The sequence below is a fragment of the Trichomycterus rosablanca genome, chromosome 14 (genome assembly GCF_030014385.1).
Source record: "Trichomycterus rosablanca isolate fTriRos1 chromosome 14, fTriRos1.hap1, whole genome shotgun sequence".
NCBI lineage: Eukaryota > Metazoa > Chordata > Actinopteri > Siluriformes > Trichomycteridae > Trichomycterus > Trichomycterus rosablanca.
In genome coordinates this window covers 13,199,972-13,224,526 of record NC_086001.1, presented here as the reverse complement: position 1 = coordinate 13,224,526, position 24,555 = coordinate 13,199,972, and the positions used below count along the sequence as shown (strand labels likewise).

The following is a 24,555-nucleotide window of genomic DNA, read 5'->3' as shown; positions in this document are numbered from 1 at the left end:
ATGAGGTGTTTATTTAAACTGGGCTCGGTGTTACCGCGGCTGAATGGACGGTGCTTTGGGAGGAGTGTGTGGAGCGGTCACGGAGCTGAGAGGAAAGTTGGAGTGGAATTAGAGGGCAGGTGAGGAAACGAAACTCAGGCTGTGTCCTGATTGTTTATGCTGGATGTGTGTAGAGCAGTGACTGGTTTACTGTAGTGAGGAGGGTATTTATTTACTTATGTTACCAGTATATACAGCACACATGGAGCTGTTTGCTGTTCTGCCTTTGCTAGTGTTGTTAATGTGAATAATACACATGCATGATAGTTTTATCAGATACACCTACTGTACAAGAGTACTTTGTACTACATACTACTGTGGGTAGCACAGCAAGAAGGTCCTGGGTTCGATCCCCAGGTGGGGAGTAGTTTGCATGTCCTCCCCATATCTGCATGGGTTTCCTCCGGGTGCTCCGATTTCCTCCCACAGTCCGAAAACATGCAGCCAGGCTAATTGGAGACACTTAATTGTCCTGAATAGGTACCTGGCCGCTAGGATGCATAAAGCAGTGCACTGTAGTGCAGGTCCCAAGCCCGGATAAATAGGGAGGGTTGTGTCAGGAAGGACATCCGGCGTAAAAACTGTGCCAAATCAATAATGCGGATCATGATCCGCCGGAGAAATAGACTACTGTAGTATAGAAGTACGTACTACAGTATGTATTAGCACCCCGTACCCTTAAAGCCCTATGTCTGGCCTGTCCTGATCCATGAATTAACACTCAAGAAATACAGGCATCACATCTCCAAACTGTTCTAGCACTCTACTGTCTGTTGCAAACTCACAACCACTAGGAGGACCTGGTATTGAGGCTGTCAATTGGTTGGTTCCAACAGTTTGTTTATTAGAATTTTAACACCATTTTACACTTTGTTTACATTCATGACACGACATGTAGTTACAGGTTAGACATGATTCATCAGCTTGTAATTTTCGTATGTTTAATTCACCTCACCTCAACCGGAGCGCCCGGAGGAAACCCACTCAGACACGGGGAGAACATACAAACTCCACACAGAAAGGACCCTGACCGCTCCACCTGGGTATTGAACCCAAGACTTTCTTGCTTTGAGGTGACAGTGCTACCCACCGAGCCACCGTCCCATCCCGGTTGACTCCAACAGAACCAACAAATTACAACCTGACAACTTTTTTCCTTTACCTGCTTTCGTTTTGTGTTTGTTTTCAATGAGAGCCTTAAAACTGGAACATTTTTGTCAGTCATGGGTCCTCGGTCCCACTCCTTCTTCACACCCCTGCCTCAGACATAACCAGTCTTGTCTGTATGTAGTTGTCTAACTGGCCGATAGCACTGATGATTCAAACCCTGGATCCTAGCTGTAGTGGGCTAGCATAATTTACTGAGCACCTGTTGTGTCTCTTATGTTATATAAAAAATAGGTCTTGCTGTTATAGTTTAGATCTGTTTTTGCCTTTATAAAGTTGATTAGAAGATTCATTGCAAGTTGATACAAATTTATACTGACTAAACACTTAAATAAATCTAACTGGAAATATTTATCCTGATAGGTGTGGTCTCTTTCCGGATGACAGTGCACGCATCCATCTTTTACATGGAGGAACCGAATAGTTTGATGACATTGAAAAAGTAGTATATGTCACAGCCTTCACAGTAATTCACTTGAACATCTATGGGAGATTTTTGAAGGCTTTTTGAACAATACAAATTTAGAGACTTATTGGGGCGATGTCACCAATGGGTATTAAAGCTGTTCTAATGAATTGTGGTTATTAAACACGTTTTTTGACCATTTAATTAGAAACATCTACAATTTAGGTGCACTTCAGTGTTTAGTAATTGATGGATCACCACTGAAGACATTTGGGTGGTTGACTGATGTCAACACAGTGTCACTGATGCACTCTGCCTATTATTTACTAGAGATGGGACGATCCATCGGCTATGAATCGGTATCGGCCGATTTTTAATCAAAATATGCTATCGGCGATCGGCCGATATTTCCTGAATGTAGCCGATCCGATCGTGTGATATATAAAGATCACGTTAAGCTTAACAGCTCAGTGGATTGATCCAGACTTTGAGCTACAAAGCACCAACCATCGCATCAAAATTCGTCAACAACCGTACAGAAACCATCGTGAAAGCTCTCCATGACCTAAAATAACATCATTAACGTTGTGCATCATACATACGATGTAATTTTGCTGATTGAAATATTTACTTTAAAAAGTTAATTCAACCCGGTCACATCTGAGTCGATTCTATCAGCACGTTATATAAACTCCTGGTTCACTTTGGTAAATCGTAAGCGGTTCTTACTTGTGATGTAGATGAGAACAGAAGACGTTACAGAGCCAATCAGAGGCAAAAGTTTATTCATTACCAAATTCGTTAGTTCAGGATCATCTGCTGAACTTTTAGGATCATCAGAAAACTTTTAGCTCCTTAGACGGAACGAGTCTGACTCGGTTACAGATCTGTGGTAATAGCAGTTTAATTAAGCTTTTTAATTAAGCTTTTTAATTTTGCAAAATCGGAATCGGCTATCGGCCGATATCCCTGAAAGGAGATCGGAGATCGGAATCTGTGCCAAAAACCCCGATCGGTACATCTCTATTATTTACCCTTTTTTACCCTTCTTGTTGCCAGATATTTTTGGTGTGCGTTTAATAAATAAAGCTTGCCCTTTATATGCGCTTGATGTTTGTGGGTGACTGTGGCTTTATGGTTTTTTAAAATACAGTAACAATGCCGCATAGGATGCACTCATTTCAGCAGCACCCCACTCACTACCATAGGACTACAATGTCAGTATTACTGTGGTTTAAGAACAGTCCACCACCCAAAATGTCTGTGTTTTTAAACAGATAGGCTACACTTAATGGATCACTTGTCCAATTATTAGGTTAATATATGATCATTTTTGTTTATATGTTAATTGCTTATGTGTTGCAAATTGCTTAAGAATTGATGCGCTAAATACCCCTGTTTTCCCAGAAAACTGGAAATATCGACAGGGAAGTTTGCCAGATTTGCTGATGGCTGCTCTGTTGTACAGGTGAGATCACTTAAGTAGTAGTATGATACATCTTAGGTGTAAGTGAGAATGGGAAAAAGAAATGCTTTAAAGGTTTATACTATCACAAGGAGGTGGAATTTGGACACATTTGCCTGTGCTTATTCAATGCTGACTTTATTTGATGTTTTTCTAATACTCATTTACTCTATTCAGCTGATTTGTAGAAAACATGAGGTATGAAAGCATAGGACATTATAAATAATAGTGCTGCTTTTTCATGTTGAAAAGCTTTCACAGGCACTTGGTTTGCATGCTAGTCTAACGCGGTAAGGATTCGCCACTGGCTGATGTAAAGTACAAGCTAGAGTCTTGTGCAAGAAACAGTGGGCGTCCAAATACACTGGAATTGAATATTCCAAAAAAGCCATATGTGATGGCATCAACAAAAAAGCTTGAAATACATCATAATTATTTACATTTATGCTTCACTAAACTCTACACAGTCAAACTGCTGCATTACATTGTTGTGATTAATAGTATACAGTCTTATACAAAAGTTTAAACTAGTCTGGTCAAATGCCTTGTGGATTTTCTGCATACATTTGGATTTTTATGTACATTTTTTTGGGTAATAAACAGTAGTTGGGCATTAATATGTGTAGATGTTTGTTCCCTATATACAGATTTGTTAATTCTTTTTTGCATCCCAGCTTGGTGAGACCTCTGTGATGGTCACTGCCGTCAGCAAGACAAAACCGTCACCATCCCAGTTCATGCCCCTCGTGGTAGGTCTGTGTAACGCTCTGTCCCTGCAGTTTTGTGTTGATTTATTTGTAATGTAGAGTATTATAATGTAGCAGTAATATTTCTGAATTGACAGTGCTATTCTGTAACAATGCTTTTGACCTTTTTCTTTTTCTCAGAAGCATTAATCAACATGTATAGATTTAGGGAATATACTACATTCCTAAAATGAACAGCATAAACAAGTACATTAATGAGATACACTTGAAAATAAATAACTAGAAAGAGAAAACACATGATTGTACATATCATAACATTATTTCCACTTACTAACCAGTTAGATTTAGACACGTGTTGTAGTTACATTTCCCATTTCCAAATTTGATTTTCCTTTTGGTCAAAATACTAAACAAATCAATTGTTTCCTTCTGTACATACTTCTGTTTAATTAATAATATTTTTAATGCATACATTCTTATATTTACTGAGAAAGCTATATTTTCCATTTTGTAGATTTGTTGTTACTTTTATTCAGTAGTTTATAGTTGGTCATGGTCAATGCCTACTGGCTGTAATTTAATAACCAACGTTCAGGTGAATGTAACTATGAAGGAAGCTTTACAGCATACACTAATCAGCCATAACATTAAAACCCTTGTTAAAATCCTTGTTTCTACACTCACTGTCCATTTTATCAGCTCCACTTACCATATAGAAGCACTTTGTAGTTCTACAATTACTGACTGTAGTCCATCTATTTTTCTACATAGTTTTTTTTAACCTGCTTTCACCCTGTTCTTCAATGTTCAGGACCCCCACAGTATTATTTAGGTGGTGGATCATTCTCATCACTGCAGTTACACTGACATGGTGGTGGTGTGTTAGTGTGTGTTGTGCTGGTATGAGTGGATCAGACACAGCAGCACTGCTGGAGTTTTTAAATATCGTGTCCACTCACTGTCCACTCTATTAGACACTCCTACCTAGTTGGTCCACCTTGTAGATGTAAAGTCAGAGACGATCGCTCATCTATTACTGCTGTTTGAGTTGTTCATCTTCTAGACCTTCATCAGTGGTCACAGGACGCCCATGGGGCGCTGTTGGCTGGGAGAATCCTGACCATTGAAGAACAGCATAAAAGGGGGCTAACAAAGTATGTAGAGAAACAGATGGACTACAGTCAGTAATTGTAGAACTACAAAGTGCTTCTATATGGTAAGTGGAGCTGATAAAATGGACAGTGAGTGTAGAAACAAGGAGGTGGTTTTAATGTTACGACTGATCAGTGTCTGCTGTAAAGCTTCCTTCATATCTTCACCGAAGTTTTGGATATTTGGACATTGCCAAAAGATGTGGTGGTGGTTTGTGTCTTGGTTGTAGGGTTACTTAAATATTTGATTTGGGTTTGGACAAAAAGGTAGAAGAAAAACAAGTAATTTTCAAGGTTTATGACTAATTCTGGAACTGTTAGTTTGCTTATGTTGCTTTAAATTCCACATATCTTTAATATGATCTCCTGCGTGTAGGTGGATTACAGACAGAAAGCAGCAGCTGCTGGAAGAATCCCCACCAACTACCTGAGACGAGAGCTGGGCACCACTGATTTTGAGATTCTTACCAGCAGACTCATAGGTTAGTTTGGGGGTAATAAAGACCACATCTGAATATAAATCAGTGCAGATAATGATGAGTGTTGTTGTAATACTTAAATATTATTTTTTAATTCACATGCTAATCTGTACTCCTGTTTACTTAGATCGTTCTATCAGGCCGCTTTTTCCTGCTGGTTACTTCTATGATACACAGGTACAACAATAATACATAAGCTATTCATGCTACATTAGTGTTGTCATACTGTGTTCTGTGGAAAAGTACATTCCCTCTTTAGATTTCATTTGTCAAGCTGAATGATTGCAGATCATTAAATAAAACACAATATTACTTCAAGGAAACACAACATATTCTTTAAATCAGTTCATTTATTTGATCTAACACCTCTATCACCATCTTGAAGAAGTAACTGCTGACTTATTTCTTAGCCAGTCAGTTCATCAGATTTAATTGGTAGGACAATTCAGCTAATTAACAAGCCCAACCTTGTATAACCAAATCAAATACAGTTCTTACCATTTTCTAAAAGATGCTGATTCCCAACCAGCTGGAAAAAATCCTGGAATGGCCCATTTCTGAGATTCTAATGCTACCATTACAATAGATAGAGCTCAGTACCCCAAAAAACGATGGGTACAAATTATATACACAAGATGCTGCATAGGATACACCAAACTCACCCATACCTACCTGTTAAAAGGAGGGCAGGCCCCCATTTGCCTCCCCTATGGATCAAGAACTTCTATTAAACACATCCTCTATTAATGCCAACAAATGAACACCACCAGAACAAAATTCGATCATACAAACAACTACAAGGAAATCTTCACCTCAGTACCCTTCAAAAAGTAAAAGTAAAAGAAGCTAATCGACCCCCTACTTTGATTTTTAAAGACTGACCCTATTATTCAGCCATGATAATAGCCATAGCAGCTGACATGGTGTTAAGAATCTAGCAAACAAACAAACTTAACAATACTTAAGATTTGGCAAAAATTTGATTTGTAACAGGGAAACGCCTGAAACCGCTGCTGAACAAGAAGAAAACATCAGCCCTGAAGTGTAATTTGCAACAACATCAAAGAAAGAAAAGCTGATTAATGATGAAACCTTTTAGGATAACTTTCTGTGGACTGACTAAAGTAAAGTAAAGTACTGATGCCAGTAGAGATGCCATTACATCTGTGACCTAAACTCTGTTTTCTTCTGATGCAGATATTGTGCAACATTTTAGCTGTTGATGGTGTTAATGACCCAGATGTGCTTGCCATTAATGGAGGTATGAAGGGTTTTATAAATTATTATTTTTTAAAGGTTAACTTCTCTTGGATAGTAAATTATGATTTTATTGATCAAAATAATACAAAAACTTAAATTCCTTTGCTGACAGAACAGAAAGACATGATGTTTGACCTATAACAAAATTAATCTGATGGAGTCTTAGGTGTTTTAGCTTATTCACCTCACCTATAGGTTTGTGTTTTGCACTGGGATTTTCTCTACATATTTACATTGTGTGTCCAACAGTTTGTCTCTGTAGGCAGTTTTAGATCTGATGTCTTATCTCTCCCTTTTGGTGTCCCCCAGGGCTCGGTTCTTGGGCCTCTTCTTTTCATCATTTATCTGCCTCCACTTGGTGACATCATCCGACAGCATGGCCTGCAGTTTCACTGCTATGCGGATGATACCCAAATTTATATCTGCACCAAGCCCTCTGACACACTGCCTCCTGACACACTGACCAGATATAAACAACTGGATGAAAAAAACAAAACCTTAAACTACACAGCAGTAAATCTGAAGCCATTATCATTGCTTCTCCTTCCACCCTCAAGAAAATTGGTCAACCAACACTAACTATCCCAGGTTTCATTACATCCTCTGTGGCCCAGGTCTTAAACCTTGGTGTGATTTTAGACTCCACACTTTCCCTGGTGGCCCATATCAATAACATAACAAAAATTGCTTTCTTCCACCTGAAAAATATCACGAGACTATGTCCTCCTATTGCAACTCTGTACTGGTTGGGCTCCCTTCGAGCAGTTTAAAGAAACTCCAGTATGTCCAGAACTCAGCGGCAAGAGTTCTCAACCACACTAAATCCTGGGAACACATAACTCCCAAACTGAAAGATCTCCACTGGCTTTCAGTTCAAAAGCGCATACAGTACAAAATACTTCTCTTGGTCTATAAATCTCTACATAGTCTGGCCCCTGATTACCTTTCTGCTCTACTTACTCCATACTGTCCTTCATGTTCACTCCAGTCTGCTGATGCTCACTTGCTTTCTGTTCCATCAACCAAACTAGGCTTGTTTGGCAATAGAGCCTTCAGTGTTGCTCGTCCTAAATTATGGAACTCATTACCACTGTCCCTCCACACGTGTCCGTCACTGTCTGCTTTTAAGAAGCATTAAAAAACTCGTATTTTTAAGTTTGCCTTTCCTAGTTTATAGTTACTTTTTTTAACTGTGTATTTTTATTATTGGTCTCTTATGCTTTAAGTTTTGATTGTATTGTTCCTATATTTTGGGTATCCTGAAAGGCGCTTATAAATTAAGTTCTATTATTATTATTATTATTAAATGCAAAAAAATAAAAAGGAAAAATAAGCTTGAATTACCTTGTCATGTGAAAAATCTGTAAAAATAGCATAGATCTTGTCACCATCCAGTTGCAAAAATAATTTAGAATCACCACAAACTATGTACAATAATGACATGTGGATGTGAAAACAAGGACAAAGACATTGGCAACCGGTAATTAAAATAGACAGAGGACACAAGCAAATTTCTAGTGAGCATCTGTATGTGAATATTTTATAGTTTTAATTGATTAATTAATTGATTGTTGCAAAACTTTTGTCCATATAATATTATAAACTGTGTTTGTATAAAATCCACAATGTGAGCTTTATTATTGTAAACATATCAGTGTGACATGTAAATCTGTTCAAATGATTCTGTCTTAATTGTATTTGCGTATTTCTCTTTACTTAGCATCTGCTGCTCTTGCTACCTCAGATATTCCCTGGAATGGGCCTATTGGTGAGACACCTGTTTTACTCTGCCTAATCATTCCACATTCACATCATTTATGTAGTTTTTTTTTAATAAATTGTCTTCACTGCTTTCGTTACAGGCGCAGTGCGCATCGGCCTCGTAGACGGGGAGTTTCTCGTAAACCCGTCACGGAAGGAGATGAGCTCCAGCATTCTGAACCTAGTGATAGCAGGAGCTCCTTCCAGCCAAGTGGGTGAGTGTGCCCTGGGTGGGAATCAAAACAAAAGTCTGGCCCTATTTCCTGGTAGCAAATACTACTACAAAGTATATAAAGTGTGTAGCAGGGCTTTTCTCTGTGTGAAAGTATATGTTTACATTTTGTCAGTGATGATGGAAGCAGCGGCTGAGAACGTGCTGCAGCAAGACTTCTGCCATGCTGTCAAACTGGGAGTGAAACACACGCAGCAGATCATCCATGCCATCCAGCAGATGGCCAGAGAGATGAAAGTGGTCAAGCGCACACCACAAAAACTGTTTAATGCACCGGTGGAGATAGTGGAGTACACACGACAGTAAGTTATGTTCATTCTTACCTTACACCAAAATAACGTTACTGAAGGGGAGTGCATGGAAGATATACACCAACAGAATGGTAAAGGCCATTAGGTGGGGGAGGGGGGGGTCATAAGGTGCAGAACATTTTCCTGGCTTGCTTTGTATTAATTTGCAGTGACCTTTCCTGAATGCAGCTGTTTCATCATATGATTAAATGTTGCTTTATTTAATGGTCTTTTTTAGGATGTCAGTGCCCCAGTAAACATTCCACACAGTGCCAGCATCTGACGTATAAAATAAGACAATATTCCTCCAGCACGTGGTAATACAGTTAGATTCAGTAAATTAGGGTGGAATGAAATAGAATATTAACTGTATAATGGTAATTACTTATATACAGCAGTATGACAAGTAACAGCTATATAGAAAAGCACTAAAGCACTTCTGCTTTTGTTATGCAGTCTGATAGCAGTGGGCACAAAAGAACGTCTTGCTCTTGGGTGGAATGAGCCTATGACTAAACAAACTGCCCAGCTTTACGTTCTTTTTTTTCTTTTTAACAACTGTACATGCACACAGAGGAAATCTATAAACACCATTCTTAGTAAATTATATTTAAAAAAACATTAGCCAGATTTCTTGTATTAAGATTCATCACTGTACAGTATCGGACCATTCTCGCAGTAGAAGCACTGATTATGTGACTGCCTCAACGATAATAGACTATCTTGATTTAAGTAGTCTAATTATTGGATTGTTTTTTATTCACCTTGTGTAAATGTGTACATTTTATTTTTATTTATGTATTTCACATCCACATATTACTGTACATAGTTTGTGGTAATTCTCTGTTATAATTTTTGCAGAGTGGCTAGCGACAAGATCTATGCTATTTTCACAGATTTTTCACATGACAAGGTAATTCAAGCTTATTTTATTCTCCTTTTTATTTTTTGCATTTGCATGTCTTTACATAAATGCCATTTACCAGGTTTCCAGAGACGAAGCTGTAAACAAAGTCCGACTGGACACAGAAGAAGAGGTTAGAGGTAAGAGTTCCTGAGACACAGCATGTGAGATATTAGAATAAACTCACTCTCTATCTTTCTCTCTCACTCTCTCTAGCCAGGGTTAATAATTATGAACATTCATTTTTTGACAGCTTCATCAAATGTACAACAGTCATACATACAGTACTGAGGAAAAAGTTAGCTATCAGTGATGTGTCTATAATTCTTCTTTACAGGAAAGTTTCCTCAAGCAGAAACCTTTGATGTGATTGAGGCCTTTAACGTAGTGTCTAAGGAGATTTTCCGTAATTTAGTTCTTAATGAATTTAAAAGGTAAGTTTCTTGTGTTTATCTCACTGAATCTTGAGTGCTGTGTTTGGAGGGAGTGGCAATACAGTTTAAATAAATGTACATAGTTTACATACACTTGACATGAACAGATTTCAGAAAGAATCAGAATCAGTTTATTTGACCAAGTATGTTACACATATAAGGAATTTATATTTAATTTATGAGAGAACACATGTATGACATGTAACATATTTAACAGACCAGGCAGAACACAGAATGTTAACAAGTTAACCAAGGGAAAATATTTAGACTCTTTGTCTTTTTGCCTGTTGTGGATTTAATTTTGAATTAATATACTATATACTGTATACACATGATAAAAGTGAAAACATGTTTTTTCTACAAAAATAAGACCCTTTGCTGTGGCACTCCAAATTGTGGTCAGAGAATTTTTGTTTTCTTTAATTATACTTCAGGTGTGTAAAGTACTCAACTGGAGTCCACCTGTTGTCATTTGAATTGATTGGACACAGCTTGGTCCACAATTTACTCTGCTTCCTATGACAAAATACCCAATATCCAAGGGACTGTCTGTGGGTTAATACAAGGCGTAGATCATGGCAAAGATGTATGCCATTATGTAATGACCACAGTGACCTACATTATCAAAAAGGTAGAAACTTGGCACATACTTGAATCTTCCTAGAATTGGCTGTTCTGCCATATTTGGCATCTGGCCAAGAAAGGCCTTGGTCAGAGTGGTTAAAAAGAACTCCACGGTCACTCAATGTCCAGCACTCCATAAATCAAGCCTTTAATAGCAGAGTAACAAGGTTGATAGCCCTGTTGAGTAAATTCATATGACAGCCTGGAGTAAAGAGTTTGCTAAACCGAATGTAAAGGACTTTGGGAACATGAAGTAACAGTGAAACATGGTGGTGTTAACACTTTGCAGTACAGGTGCTTTTCAGTGACAGGGACAGGGAGACTGGTAAGATATGAGGGACAGCTAAATACAGCCAAATACCGGAAACATCTTTGAAGAAAAACTCGATGCGATGCCCAGACTTTCTATTTTAAGCTTAATTTCATTTTTTTATTTTAATCGACTGCTCTATCCTGGACACGTCGTGTCCGCTTTCACAGCAAAACACAGGGCAGTGCGCCAATCAATTGCAGGGCATCGGCCATGCCCCACGCCTCCCCCGAGACATAACCAATTATGTGTAGATGGCTTCTGGCCAAAAGCACCGGTGAGGGTCAGATCCGGGTTTGAATCTTGTGTGCCACCAAATTAATAATAGAAGGTAGAGATGTAACGATGCACCACAAGACAGTTAAAAATCGATTCACATGTATAACGATTCAAATCGATTTACAAGTATAATGAATCAGTATTCACTTTAAACAGCTGAGGGCACTGGCGCTATTCACCTCGCCTGGTTTACGTCACTACAGGGTTGCCAAATTCGGAATTTTCCAGCCAAATTTATTCATGTGAGGATATTTTCTTTATTTGTATTATTCATTTATTTATATAATGTTGGATTTCATTTCAGTTTTTACACAAAAAGGGAAATGTGCAGCATTGTTTGCATAGTTAGTATCTACTTTAAAATAAAAGGACATTCATTATTTAGATAAATAAAAGATGAGCACAAATACAGTATTTTATTTTTTTAAAGAGAAATAATAAAAGGAAACTTTGTCATCATTTGTCTTCAATTTAATTTTGTTTGAAAAATTGGGAAAAAATCGTATCGTGAACCCAGTATCGTGAACCCAGTATCGTGAACCGCATTGCATCGTGGGTAGAGTGTATCGTTACATCCCTAATAGAAGTGCATGTATATTTTTGGCCCAGCAAGTATCACATTTTTAGGAAACCCATGGTAAATTCATGAAATAATTTTGCAGTAAACTAATTTTAGTTCTAAAAGAACGGTTGCCAAAATCATTGAAATCCTTTACAGATGTATGAAACTTTTGACTTTTATTTTTTAATGAAATACTGGTGTTGTGTTGTGTAAGGTGTGATGGAAGGGACCTGACATCTGTAAGAGATATTTCATGTGAGGTGGATGTGTTCAAACCACTGCATGGCTCTGCGCTTTTTCAAAGAGGTCAAACCCAGGTGAGATTACACACTGCTAACAGCTGCAGTAATATCTCCATCTTCACGCTTATAAATATTGTATTCATAGACATTTGTTTTATTTCTTATGTCTATAATTACTTGTGTTCTTCTGTCTTTTATAGGTACTCTGTAGTGTAACGTTTGATTCTATAGAGTCCAGTGTAAAACCAGATCTTATAACCACAGCTTTAAGGTAAGGATTGTGATTTTGTTGTGATGTTTTATGCTAAACAGAATCAACAACTAAATGAGTATGATATACACATGTACAAAACACATTTTATTAAATGTAGGTTCAGATAATTTTGTTCCTCTTTTATTGTTGGCTGACAATGTTTGGCTTATGCAACATCTCTACACTTTAACTGAATGAAATTATGAATGAATAATTCCTTTTGGTTGCTCCTGTTAGGAGACTCCATATCTGCGCATTTAACTGCATATTTAATTTGATTTGGCACCTATTTTATGCCGGATGCTTTTCCTGATTCAACACTCCTATTTATCCAGGCTTGGGACCGGCACTTAGGGTACACTGATATGTTTCGTCCTTCTCCCACCCTCCAATTATACTGGCTAGTTTCATGCACTGCCATGTGTCATGTGTATTCGAACCACTGGTATCAGCAGCGTGGCTCTTACCAATTTAAAGCTATTGAGAAAGAACCACAAGTGCTGCTGTTAGGAAAGCAAAATTTCCAGTTTTTTAACTCAGAACTGCCAGCTGGTAACTGACAAGCTTATAGGGTCCCATCAACATATAAAACACATCACTTATGTGTCGTATCTATAAAGTCATGCCTTAGTCTAGGGCTGGGTGGTATATCTCGAATATTGCTATATTTGATATTACTTTTTACACGATGTTAAAAACGACTATATTCGATATATCGAGTATGCGTAGAATATACAGATTACCATTTGAGAACATTTAGCATAAAAGCGCTGTGTGGAACGCTTTCCTTTGCGTATGAGCGGGTGAACTCATACAGGGAAATTGAATTACTGAGTCAACAAGTCAGAAACGACTCTTTTCAGATGAATTATTCATTGGAATTGAATCAGAGAGCTGTGCTCTTATCTATGGTAAAGATTCATTCGTTTTGCTCACTCTGTTTCAGTTCATTTGTTGAAGAGATTCAGCTGTATAAATCAATCAGAGCTTCCCAATTCAGATTTTGGGTGGAATTTCAGTCTCTCTCTTCACTGGTTGTTGTTTAAGTGACAGCTTAGTGAACGAATTAGCAGTTTCAGCTTTTTACCGCGACAGCCGAGAGAATAAATGAAGTTAAATGATCTAAAACGGTTTTCATTAGTTAGGAGGATAAACACAGTTAAATATGGATTTTCTGGAAATATTCTGTAAACATACAAGAGGGCCTCCAAGGTATGCAGCGGTTATGATTTTATGCTGCTGTGTGGTTGATCTGGATCGCGGTGCTGTTGTTTACTGTGCGCTTTCATTTTGCAATGATAGCAAAGCATTATCATATATTAAACTTTTCCAGGATATTAAACATAAATGCGACTGAGATTCTGCTGGTTTGTTTAATATAAATATTGTCAATATGAATACAAATACAGCCTGTAATAATACAAAATATAAACACTGTAATTAGTCAGAATTTATCAGAACTGCAGCATTTTGTGTTTTTAAGATAACTTATAAACAAAATAAGCTAAAATACGAGCAATGGCCTGCCATTTAAGTTTGCCTTTAAGTTTACATTATATCGTATCGTACATCGCCACTTCTCAAAAGCATATCGAGATATTAGTTTTTTTGTCATATCGCACAGCCCTACCTTATTCAATAAAAAAAAACTATGTAACATGGTGAAAGTGGCTGTAATGTAGTGCAATGTATGCAAAACCAGCTCAACATTCAGAATGTAGATTCTAGGCCAAGGGAGGGCAAACATTTTGGCTCAAAGGCCACACTGAGTTTTAGAATTTGTCTTACGGGGGAACTAATATAAATTATCACTCAAAGAATGAATATCTATGTGTAGAGACTTTAGACTCAACTTTAGCAAAGGTCAGTAGTGTTTGGAGTGCGCCATCTAGTGGAATCACTGAAAGGCCGGATTAAACAGCCTAACAGGCTGTATGTGGTCTTTTCTGTGTGGAGTTTGCATGTTCTCCCAGTGGCTGCGTGGGTTTCCTCCCACAGTCCAAAGACATGCAGTGAGGTGAATTGGAGATACAAAATTGTCCAAGACTGTGTTCGATATAAACTTGTGTAATGATTAACTACCGTTCCTGTCATGAATGTAACCAAAGTGTAAAACATGGCGTTAAAATCCTAATAAACAAACAAACAAATCCGCAAATTAATTCAAATTAAACATCAGAATAACATTCCATTAACATTCCTATTAATTCCTGATTCCTATTTTTTTTTTTTTAAACAGTGGGATTAAGGATAAGAATTTCATGCTGCACTATGAGGTGAGTACTACTAACATCAGCTAAGCTTTTTTTGTAAATGTGTCCAATTATTTTCAGTAATAAACATAAATCACTGGGTGATGTAAGAAATTTCTCATACGTCTGTCCCAGTTTCCTCCTTATGCGACTAACGAGACTGGTAAAGTTGGTGGAATAAACAGAAGAGAACTCGGTCACGGTGAGAGACAGTGTTTTAACTGCAGCATATTTAGTTTGTTTTATTATAAACAATTCTGACATCAAGGTTTGTTTTATGTGATTAGGGGCACTGGCTGAAAAATCGTTGAGACCGGTCATTCCTAAAGACTTCCCATTCACAATACGTGTCACCTCCGAGGTGCTGGAATCCAACGGTGGGTTAAATGTTGAGTTTAAAATATTGAATATTTAAAATGCTTATTCTAATTGTTGTCGTGATACCAAATTGTAGTACCAAAGCACTATAAAACAGATATTATATTAGATAAATGATAACGAATTATACATCTTAACATCAATTAAAATCTGTACATTATGTTAATGTTTGTGTAAGGTTATGATATGATTAAATATTCAAGGTTTAGTTTACTTTCAGCCTTACTGTGCTTTATTGTATCATTTTGTAGGCTCGTCGTCTATGGCATCTGCATGTGGAGGCAGTCTAGCTCTAATGGATGCAGGTGAGACCTAAGAAGATCATAATTACTATACAGCCGCCCTTCTTGGCTCATGTCACTAAGCTGACAAGATCATGCCAGTTCCTCCTTTATGGAATCCTCTTGTCATTTAAAGGCTAGATTACTGCAACTCCCCTCCAATGTTCATTCTCAGACCCCTGCAGTTGCTTTTCAAACTGAAAATGCAGCTGTCCGCCTACTTTTCAATCTACCCAAATACTGCCGCATCCCCCACTGCTGTGCTCTCTCCTCTGGCTTCCTCATGAGAAGAATATGCTGGTTTAGAAAGCCAAATATAGACCTGATCCAGTCTACCTTAGAGAACTCATCAAACCTCATTTGGTATTGCGTACCCTTCCATCCACAAGACTCTAATCTTAACCCACCAGAACTCAAGGAAGACAGGCATTAAAGCTCCGTCTCTGAACTTCCCCTGTCTGTTTGAACAGCTGAGTCTCTTGCCATCTTCAAAAGAATTAAGGACCCACCTTATTACTAAGCACTTTAATTTAAACTGGTGGTTCAATGATTAGAATAATGGACTAGTACTCAGAAGGTTGCTGATTCTAGCCCCACCCCCACCCCCACCATGTTGCTACTGTAGGGCTCCTGAAATAGGCCTTTAATTGGCTACAAAAGGTCGCATTGAATTAAGGCCTCTGCTAAATGCTATAAATGTAAAACCACTGCCTTTATTGCTTGTGCCAAAATGTATGCAGTATTATAAAGTGTTATTATTACCACAGTGTCACTTTTAATATTTTACCAAAAGTTAGGAGCATAAGTGAATGTTTGGGGTGTAGAAAGTACCTGCCATGAGCAGCTGCCAGCATCCAGCGTCCAGCAGACACTGTAGAAATCACAGTCTGCATTGCATTCCTGTACGTATGCATTGTGGCTTCTAGTTTATGCAAAAATTAAAACCTCAACCAGTGACAAGCTATATTAGTGACGATTAGGGGACAGTGATAGCCTAGTGGGGAGAGCTTTGGGCTATCAGTCGGAAGATTGTCGGTTCAAATCCAGGCTCTGCTATGCAGTCACTATTGGGTCCTTGAGCAGGGTCCTTAACCCTGTCTGCTCCAGGGGCGCCATACAATTGCTGACTCTGCGCTCTGACCCCAGTTTCCAAACAAGCTGGTGTATGCAGAAAAAGCATTTCATTGTACTGTACACGTGTACATGTATGTATGACAAATAAAGGCATTCTTCATTCTATAGGTTCTTGTTTCAGTCTACATTATACCACACCGCTTTTATATATATTTAACCAGCTTTGTATTCTCAGGTGTCCCAATCTCTTCAGCTGTGGCTGGGGTTGCGGTTGGTCTCATATCTAAACCCAACCCAGACAAACCAACTGAAATTCAGGACTATAGATTATTAACAGATATTTTGGTAAGGGTTCAAACTTTTTTTTATTATTTACTAATAAATTACATAAATGGTCATGTTTCTGCCTAATTAGTGCACTTTTTATTGCACTTTTTAACTGCTTTTTTATTCATGTCTCTGTGGAAATTGTAGGGAATTGAGGACTATAATGGAGACATGGACTTTAAAATGGCAGGAACCAACAAGGGCATCACTGCTCTACAGGTACTGTTGAGTGTCTTGGTAAATTTCTGTGTGATTTATTTGACTGTGGAGTCAGATTGTAAATGTCAGAAGGGGGTGGAGTAGGGTCATCATTGTTCCAAAAGGTTAATCTACAACCCTAAATCAGAAAAAGTTGGGAAGCATGGAAAATGCAAATAATAAATAAAAAAACAGAGGTTCTTAAATGTACTTTGACTTTTATTTGATTGCAGACAGGATGAACCTGAGATATTTCATGTTTCGTCTGCTCAATTTCATTATTAATAAACATCCATTCCTGCATTTTAGGCCTGCAGCAAATTCCTAAAAAGTTGGGACAGTAAAGCATTTACTACTTTGTAATGTTGCCATTCCTTTTCACCACACTTAAAAGATGTTTTCGCACCGAGGAGACCAAGTGATTTAGTGTTTCAGGTTTTATTTTGTCCCTTTTTTCCTGCAAACACGTCTTAAGATGTGCGACAGTATGCGGTCGTCGTTGTTGCATTTTTCATTTCAAAATTCTCCACACATTCTCTGTTGGGGACAGGTCAGGACTGCAGGCATGTCTTTGTAACGTGTGCAGCATGTGGTTTTGCATTGTCTTGTTGAAAAATGCCGGACGTCCCTGGAAAAGATGACGTCTTGAAGGCAGCACATGTTGCTCTAAGATCTCGATGTACTTTTCTGCATTAATGCTGCCATCACAGAAGTGTAAATTACCTTTGTCAAGGGCACTGACACAGCTCCATAGAATGACAGACCCTGGCTTTTGGACCTGGGATGTTGATTCATCTGACCACAATACACGTTTCCACTGTGTGATGGTCCATCCTAGATGCCTCCGAGCCCAGAGAAGTCAACACCACTTCTGGTTAACATAACATGACACGGCTTCTTTTTTGCACAGTAAAGTTTAAGTGGTATTTGTGCATGTAACTCAGTATTGTAGTGCTTGATAAAGGTTTGCCAAAGTAATCCCTCACCCATGTGGTTATATCAGCTATTGTTGAGTGACGGTTCTTGATGCAGTGCCGTCTGAGGGATCGAAGATCACAGGCGAGCTAATCATGTCTGCATGTAGAAAATAGCACCACAGAGAATTCAAACCCTGGATGCCAGTGGTAGTGGGCTAGCGTAATTTACTGATTGTGTACAATTCTATACTGTGTGTTAACCATTTCTAAAATTCAAAGTTTAAACATATTTACCACAATTATCCAAAAACTCCAAGGCCCAAAAATACACATGATGAATGTGTTAATTTATTCCGGTGTTGATTGTGTCTCAGGCAGATGTAAAGATACCCGGGTTGCCTCTAAAAGTCGTGATGGAGGCAATACAGCAGGCAACAGGTGATAAACACAACACACACTGTTTATTAAGAATAAATAATTGCTCTATGAATGTTCTGCATCAGTTACTTATCTGTAACTTTTGTTTCAGTGGCCAAAAGAGAAATCTTAGGCATCATGAATAAAACCATTACAAAACCAAGAGCCTCCCGCAAGGAAAACGGTCCACTCGTTGGTACGCATGGTTAATTTTTTTCTTTCATTTTTGGTCCTGTAATATATTTGATAGTTTCTTCTAACAAGCTTGAAATAATGTTTCTAATTTAGAGAACGTGCGTGTACCGATCTCCAGAAGAGCTCGCTTCGTCGGTCCTGGAGGACACAACCTCCGCAGGTTACAAGCTCAGACAGGTGAGAAACAACCTTATAGCAGACTACATTTATTATTTTATTTCTGTGGGTTTTTTTCCTGCACACATATTTGGGAATAATTTTTTCCCTTTCTTAATTTAAATAACCGACCCTATCTTTTCAATCCTGTATGTCTTAATCTGTCCTTTAACTTTTATTTATTTTTTAATCTTTTATTTCTTTACGTTCTTCTTAATTTTGGTCTTAATTTTTTATGTAGCTTTGCTGAATTGCTAAAATGGTCATTTCTGTATTTTCCTATTTATCTTTATATTCTGTTTATCTTTTCTATTTGACTCTTTCTACATTTATTAATTTTATAGTTTTTCTATTTTATTTATTTAATTATTTATTTTTTCTCTGGGCGGCATGGTGGCTCAGTGGGTAACACACCTTACAGCAAGAAGGTCCTGGGTTCGATTCCCAGGTGGGGCGGTCCGGGTCCTTTCTGTGTGGAATTTGCATGTTCTCCACGTGTCTGTGTGGGTTTCCTCTCACAGTCCAAAGACGTGCAAGTGAGGTGAATTGGAGATACAAAATTGTCCATGACTGTGTTCAATATTAACCAGTCACTACCTGTCCTGTCATGAATGTAACCAAAGTGTGTAAAATATGACGTTAAAATCCTAATAAATAAATAAATAACATTTATTTTTTCTCTATTTAACAATTAAGAATATTTTAGAATTTGTATCTATATAAATAGAGCAGTAAACCACGCTAGCCCATTATTGCTGAGATTCTGGGTTTGAATCTCAGCGGTGCTAGGGGTGGCTAAGTGGGTAGCACTGTCGCTTCACAGCAAGAAGGTCCTGGGTTTGATCCCCAGGTGGGGCGGTCAGGGTTCTTTCTGTGTGGAGTTTGCATGTTCTCCCCATGTCTGCATGGGTTTCCTCCGGGAGCTACGGTTGCCTCCCACAGTCCAAAGACATGCAAGTGAGGTGAACTGGGGATACAAAATTGTCCATGACTGTGTTTGGCATATAAACTTGTGACCTGATGAACCTTGTGTAATGAGTAACTACCGTTTCTGTCATGAATGTAACCAAAGTGTAAAACATGACGTTAAAATCCTAATAAACTAATAAATAAATAATAGATAAATCAGTGGTGCTATCGGCCGATCAGGCATGATTGGCTACGTCTGAAGAGGGAATGGCTAAACAGTCTAGCTATTGAACGGTGCACTTGTCAGTGCATTTTCAGTGTAGGTCCCAAGCCCAGATAAAATAAGGAAGGGCGTCCGGCGTAAAAGCTGTGGTCCCTAAAATATAGAAGCAGCCAAATCGAAGGAAAAACAAACAAATAAATGTCTCCCATTGTTTTGTTTTTTTTGTTTCAATTACTGTTTTTTTTTTTTTTTTACTTATTCCACATTTTTTGTTTTTATGTTTTGATTGCAGACCATGTTTAGACGTGTTAACCAGTGCATTGGTTTATGGTATATTCACAATCATATTATTATATGTCATTGTTCCGTGTGTCTGTGATAAACAGGTGTAACAATAAGCCAGGTGGACGAGGAGACCTTCTCAGTTTTTGCCCCAACCCCTCACGCTATGAATGAAGCTCAGGAGTTCATCACTGAAGTCTGCAAAGATGACGTAAGTTTAATCTCATCAAACTATACAAAAGTTCAGTTTTTGATAATTCATGGTTAAAAAGAACAGATTGTAAAACAGTTTCTGTTTTTTACACAGCAAGAACAGCAGCTTGAATTTGGAGCGGTGTACACAGCAACCATCACAGAAATAAGGTAGCGTGTGAAGAGAGCGTCCTCACTTTATTATGATTATTTTGGTAAAGGGTTGTGTAGTGTTGGTACTGATTATATTTGTATTTGTGCAGGGATATTGGTGTTATGGTAAAGCTGTACCCCAACATGAGTCCTGTACTACTCCACAACTCACAGCTTGATCATAAACGGGTAAGACTGTCACGCAACTGTCTTGGTGGAGTGGTTCAATTTAAGAATGATTTTCTAGTCAGGACTGATTGTGGTGCGTGATGCAGAGACCCAGATTGTTAATGGAAATTCTTTGCTAATCTTTTTATTAAAACTGTGGAATGACGTCATATTTTATGTCTATACATACATTTTATTTCTATAGATAAAACACCCTACTGCTCTTGGACTAGAGGTTGGCCAACAAATCCAGGTATGTCTATATTTATATATATATTTGTAAAAATATGCTACGAATAAATTAGAACATGGGTATGTTTACCACTTTTACACTACCTCTTTAGACAATGTTTTGTTATTGTTTGAGAACTTCAGACACCAATTGTTGTAGTGTATTTTTTTACAAATACGCTTTAGCTGCTCAACAGCACTAGCACACTTTTACTATGAAGCTATGCTCTTGTGACATGGCTTGATCAAAAAGACTGGGCATCAGTACAAATTCAGTAATTGCTTATTTTATACCTTTATCTAAGCTGAGAAGTTCATCACCCACCTTTCTTTTGCATCTCATCTTTAAATCTGAATGCCATTATGTCCATAAAACAAGTTTTTGACATCATCTTCATGACCTATTTGACCACCCTTATATTCAACAAGCAGATGTGCTAATTAATTTCTCTTTTTAAAAAAAATACAGTGATCTCGTCGGCACATTCTTATCTTGTGTTTTTGTTTTCGTTTTTTAAATACAGTGACCTCAACCTGTATTAATCTTGCAGGTGTTTTTAATCTTTTAAATACACAGTAACCTCGTTAGCAGGCTGTGAGATCCATGGCTCCAATATTTTTCTATTCTATGGTTAACAGTTTCAAATAAAGGCCTTTTAAAATTTTAAACCTATTTTTCCAATTACTAATTTCATTGAAAGCTTTTTGTCAATTTACTCTATCAGACACATGACAGAATATGGCTTGGCATTGTCTTGCGATGTTAATGATGGCCTCATGTTTTACAGGTGAAGTATTTTGGACGTGACCCCACGGACGGCAGGATGAGGCTATCGCGTAAGGTGCTCCAGTCTCCTGCAGCCTCAGTGGTGAAGACTTTAAGCGAGAGACAGAGCATCAGCATGGGACCAGCAGTGGACAGCCAGGCATCTTGATAAATCTAACAGCAACAGACTGAGGGGGTTTTTGGTTGGTTGTTTTTTGTTCCTCTCCCAAAATCCTGTGACCAGATCAGTAACTTGTTCTCTGCTCTATTAGAACAGCTTTACTACAGAGTGGATGCAGGAAGGATAAATGTACTTTATTTAGGTATAATGTACATTGCCAGGCCAATGTATATATTTTAATAATGCTGACACATTGGAAAAAATGTTGCTTTGTCTTGTTTGCTTGCACTTTTTATTGTAGCAGAAATATAAAATAATAAAATAAGTGGTATAGAATGAATGCTGTAGTGCAGCTTAAAAAAGACACAGAGGGTTAATCAATGATAAAGAGATTGTTCTAGGGACATTCACTATACAGGTAGTCAATAAACAACCTACAGTGCTCTGTGACGTGTAAAAATAATAAACACGTAACACGTTTACTTCTGGTGCGTGGATGCTAAGAGCTTCAGTCACAAAGCCTGCTCAACTACATCATCTTTAATGGCGCAAGTGGTGTAGACCAAGAGAATTGTAGAGGTCTGATTGCCTATTGACTACTTTCAAAAGGTCTGGTGGTGCTGTTGGGAGACGTTTAGCTGGCATGGCTTGGATCCACTTGTCTTCTTGGATGAAAGAGATGCTTAAAATGAATACAGAGTTATGCTGGATGATCTCTGTTCTGGTTCTTTTAATTTGTTGCAGTTTGTTAATCAGATGTCCCCGACTGTGCTAAATAAAATCTAAATCTGCTTTTGACAGAGGGATCGGTTGTCATTTATTTTCAATTGGAGCTGGCAAAAATGTCATAACCCATGTCAAGGGGGTCCCAGAAAAAAATATTTTTAAACACCGGGGGGTCTAAGAGAAAAAAGGTTGAGAACCACTGTTCTACACCATTGCAGGCACTTGGAAACTTTGACAGGAAGAGGTCTGGTAGACCCTAAGCATCAGAAGTAATTGGAAGCATTGGAAATGTATCACAGGACAACAACTTTGAGCACAGCAGAGCTACGCAAGATCATTCTTCAGTAAGACAATGATTTGAAACATTTCTCCAGGCTGTGTCAGAACAAAGAACAAATGGAAAGGTCAACACAGTCTACAGACGTAGACCATCTAGCTGGTTTGGGATGAATTGGACTGAAGGATCTAAGCAAAGCAAGCTACAAAGTTTTTTGTGCTGCTTGTGGGAACTTTGTGTGCAACAGTGTTTGGATGAACTTATTGATCAATATTTGATTTCTTTTGTAGAAAGAAGTCCTAGAGTATGTTTAGCTTCTGTAGCTGTAAACAGTCAAACATTTTATTAAATTTTGTTTAACAAAATCCATAATGTTTTTATGGTCAATTGTTTTTGATGGACGCTTTAAATTCCAGAGTACATTGAGACAATAATCTGCATAAATGCCAATGAAAATGGGAGAATAGTGCTCCTACTCAAAAATATAAAGCCATCAGTGTTCTGTGATTAGAAAGATTAACATGATGTGAATGGGGAAAAAATGAGCTCCAGTCTTTAAAGCCCCTTTACACCCCTTTGTTGCACAGTACCCTACAGTACACATCCAAATTCAGAACTATCTGTACTGTGTCTCTGTTTGTTTTTTATTACACATTGTTATCAGTGAAAATAGGACCAGTTTGCAATGAGAGCAAACATGCCACAATAACTATATAACAGCTATAACAACAGAATGACTTTTGGTTTGCCCCACTGGACTTGGTGTGATGCTTTATATCTTGTAAATCTGTTTTGTGTGTTTTTCATGACAGCGCTTTAATAAAATCTATTGTAGTTGGGTTTTAAACATGGTGTTTGTATTGTCGCACTTCAGTGGTGATTTTGTTTGACCGATCATTAGTCTGCGCTCCTTACATACGGTCTGCTTTGTTTCACTTTGTCACAAGTCAAGAGGGGTAATCAAATCACTCACTGTACATTTTATCAGCTCCACTTAACATAAGGAAGCACTTTGTAGTTCTACAATTACTGACTGTAGTTCATCTGTTTCTCTGCATGCTTTGTTAGCCCCCTTTCATGCTGTTCTTCAATGGTCAGGACCCCCACGGGACCACTACCTCACTACCTCACCACCTCACCGTCACTGCTGGACTGAAAATAGTCCATCAACCAAAAACATCCAGCCAGCAGTGCCGCCATGAGCGATCGTCTCTGACTTTACATCTACAAGGTGGACCAACTGGGTAGGAGTGTCTAATAGAGTGGACAGTGAGTGGACACGATATTCAAAAACTCCAGCAGCGCTGCTGTGTCTGATCCACTCATACCAGCACAACACACACTAACACACCACCACCATGTCAGTGTCACTGCAGTGCTGAGAATGATCCACCACCCAAATAATACCTGCTCTGTAGTGGTCCTGGGAGAGTCCTGACCATTGAAGAACAGGGTCAAAGCAGGCTATAAAAGCATGTAGAGAAACAGATGGACTACAGTCAGTAGTTGTAGAACTACAAAGTGCTTCTATATAGTAAGTGGAGCTGATAAAATGGACAGTGAGTGTATAAACAAGGAATGGTGTAGAATATATTTAAGTGTATATTCAACAGGACATAAAACCAGACCCTGATGGTATTAAGAGGGTGAATTAGTTCAGTCATCGTGTTTACTCTCTTCTAGCTTCACGTGATTGGCTTAGCGGTACACGTGATCAAATCAACCGTTACTTCTTTTCACCCCTCCT

General features: G+C 38.2%; 1 protein-coding gene across 1 annotated transcript; it reads left to right on the top strand.

Annotated features, from left to right (window-relative positions):
- On the top strand, positions 1-23,655 carry LOC134326613 (polyribonucleotide nucleotidyltransferase 1, mitochondrial). The gene is made up of 28 exons (XM_063008775.1): positions 1-119; positions 3,020-3,080; positions 3,752-3,826; positions 5,312-5,417; positions 5,542-5,591; positions 6,612-6,675; positions 8,395-8,442; positions 8,537-8,650; positions 8,783-8,969; positions 9,819-9,870; positions 9,944-10,001; positions 10,199-10,295; positions 12,285-12,387; positions 12,513-12,583; positions 14,805-14,841; positions 14,953-15,019; positions 15,105-15,194; positions 15,447-15,500; positions 16,786-16,895; positions 17,025-17,096; positions 18,367-18,430; positions 18,522-18,605; positions 18,698-18,781; positions 20,279-20,385; positions 20,482-20,537; positions 20,630-20,708; positions 20,893-20,940; positions 21,707-23,655. Exons 1-28 carry the CDS (start codon positions 1-3, stop codon positions 21,851-21,853), a joined length of 2,304 nt encoding a protein of 767 aa, XP_062864845.1. The 3' UTR covers positions 21,854-23,655.
- The last annotated feature ends 900 nt before the right edge of the window (positions 23,656-24,555 follow it).

Bases quoted from the DNA above. Each gene is read 5' to 3' on its own strand.
- LOC134326613 (XM_063008775.1), top strand. From the start codon at position 1: ATGAGGTGTTTATTTAAACTGGGCTCGGTGTTACCGCGGCTGAATGGA. The intron at 9,871-9,943 runs GTAATTCAAGCT...GCCATTTACCAG, and splicing joins CAGATTTTTCACATGACAAG to GTTTCCAGAGACGAAGCTGT. The intron at 17,097-18,366 runs GTACTGTTGAGT...ATTGTGTCTCAG, and splicing joins AGGGCATCACTGCTCTACAG to GCAGATGTAAAGATACCCGG.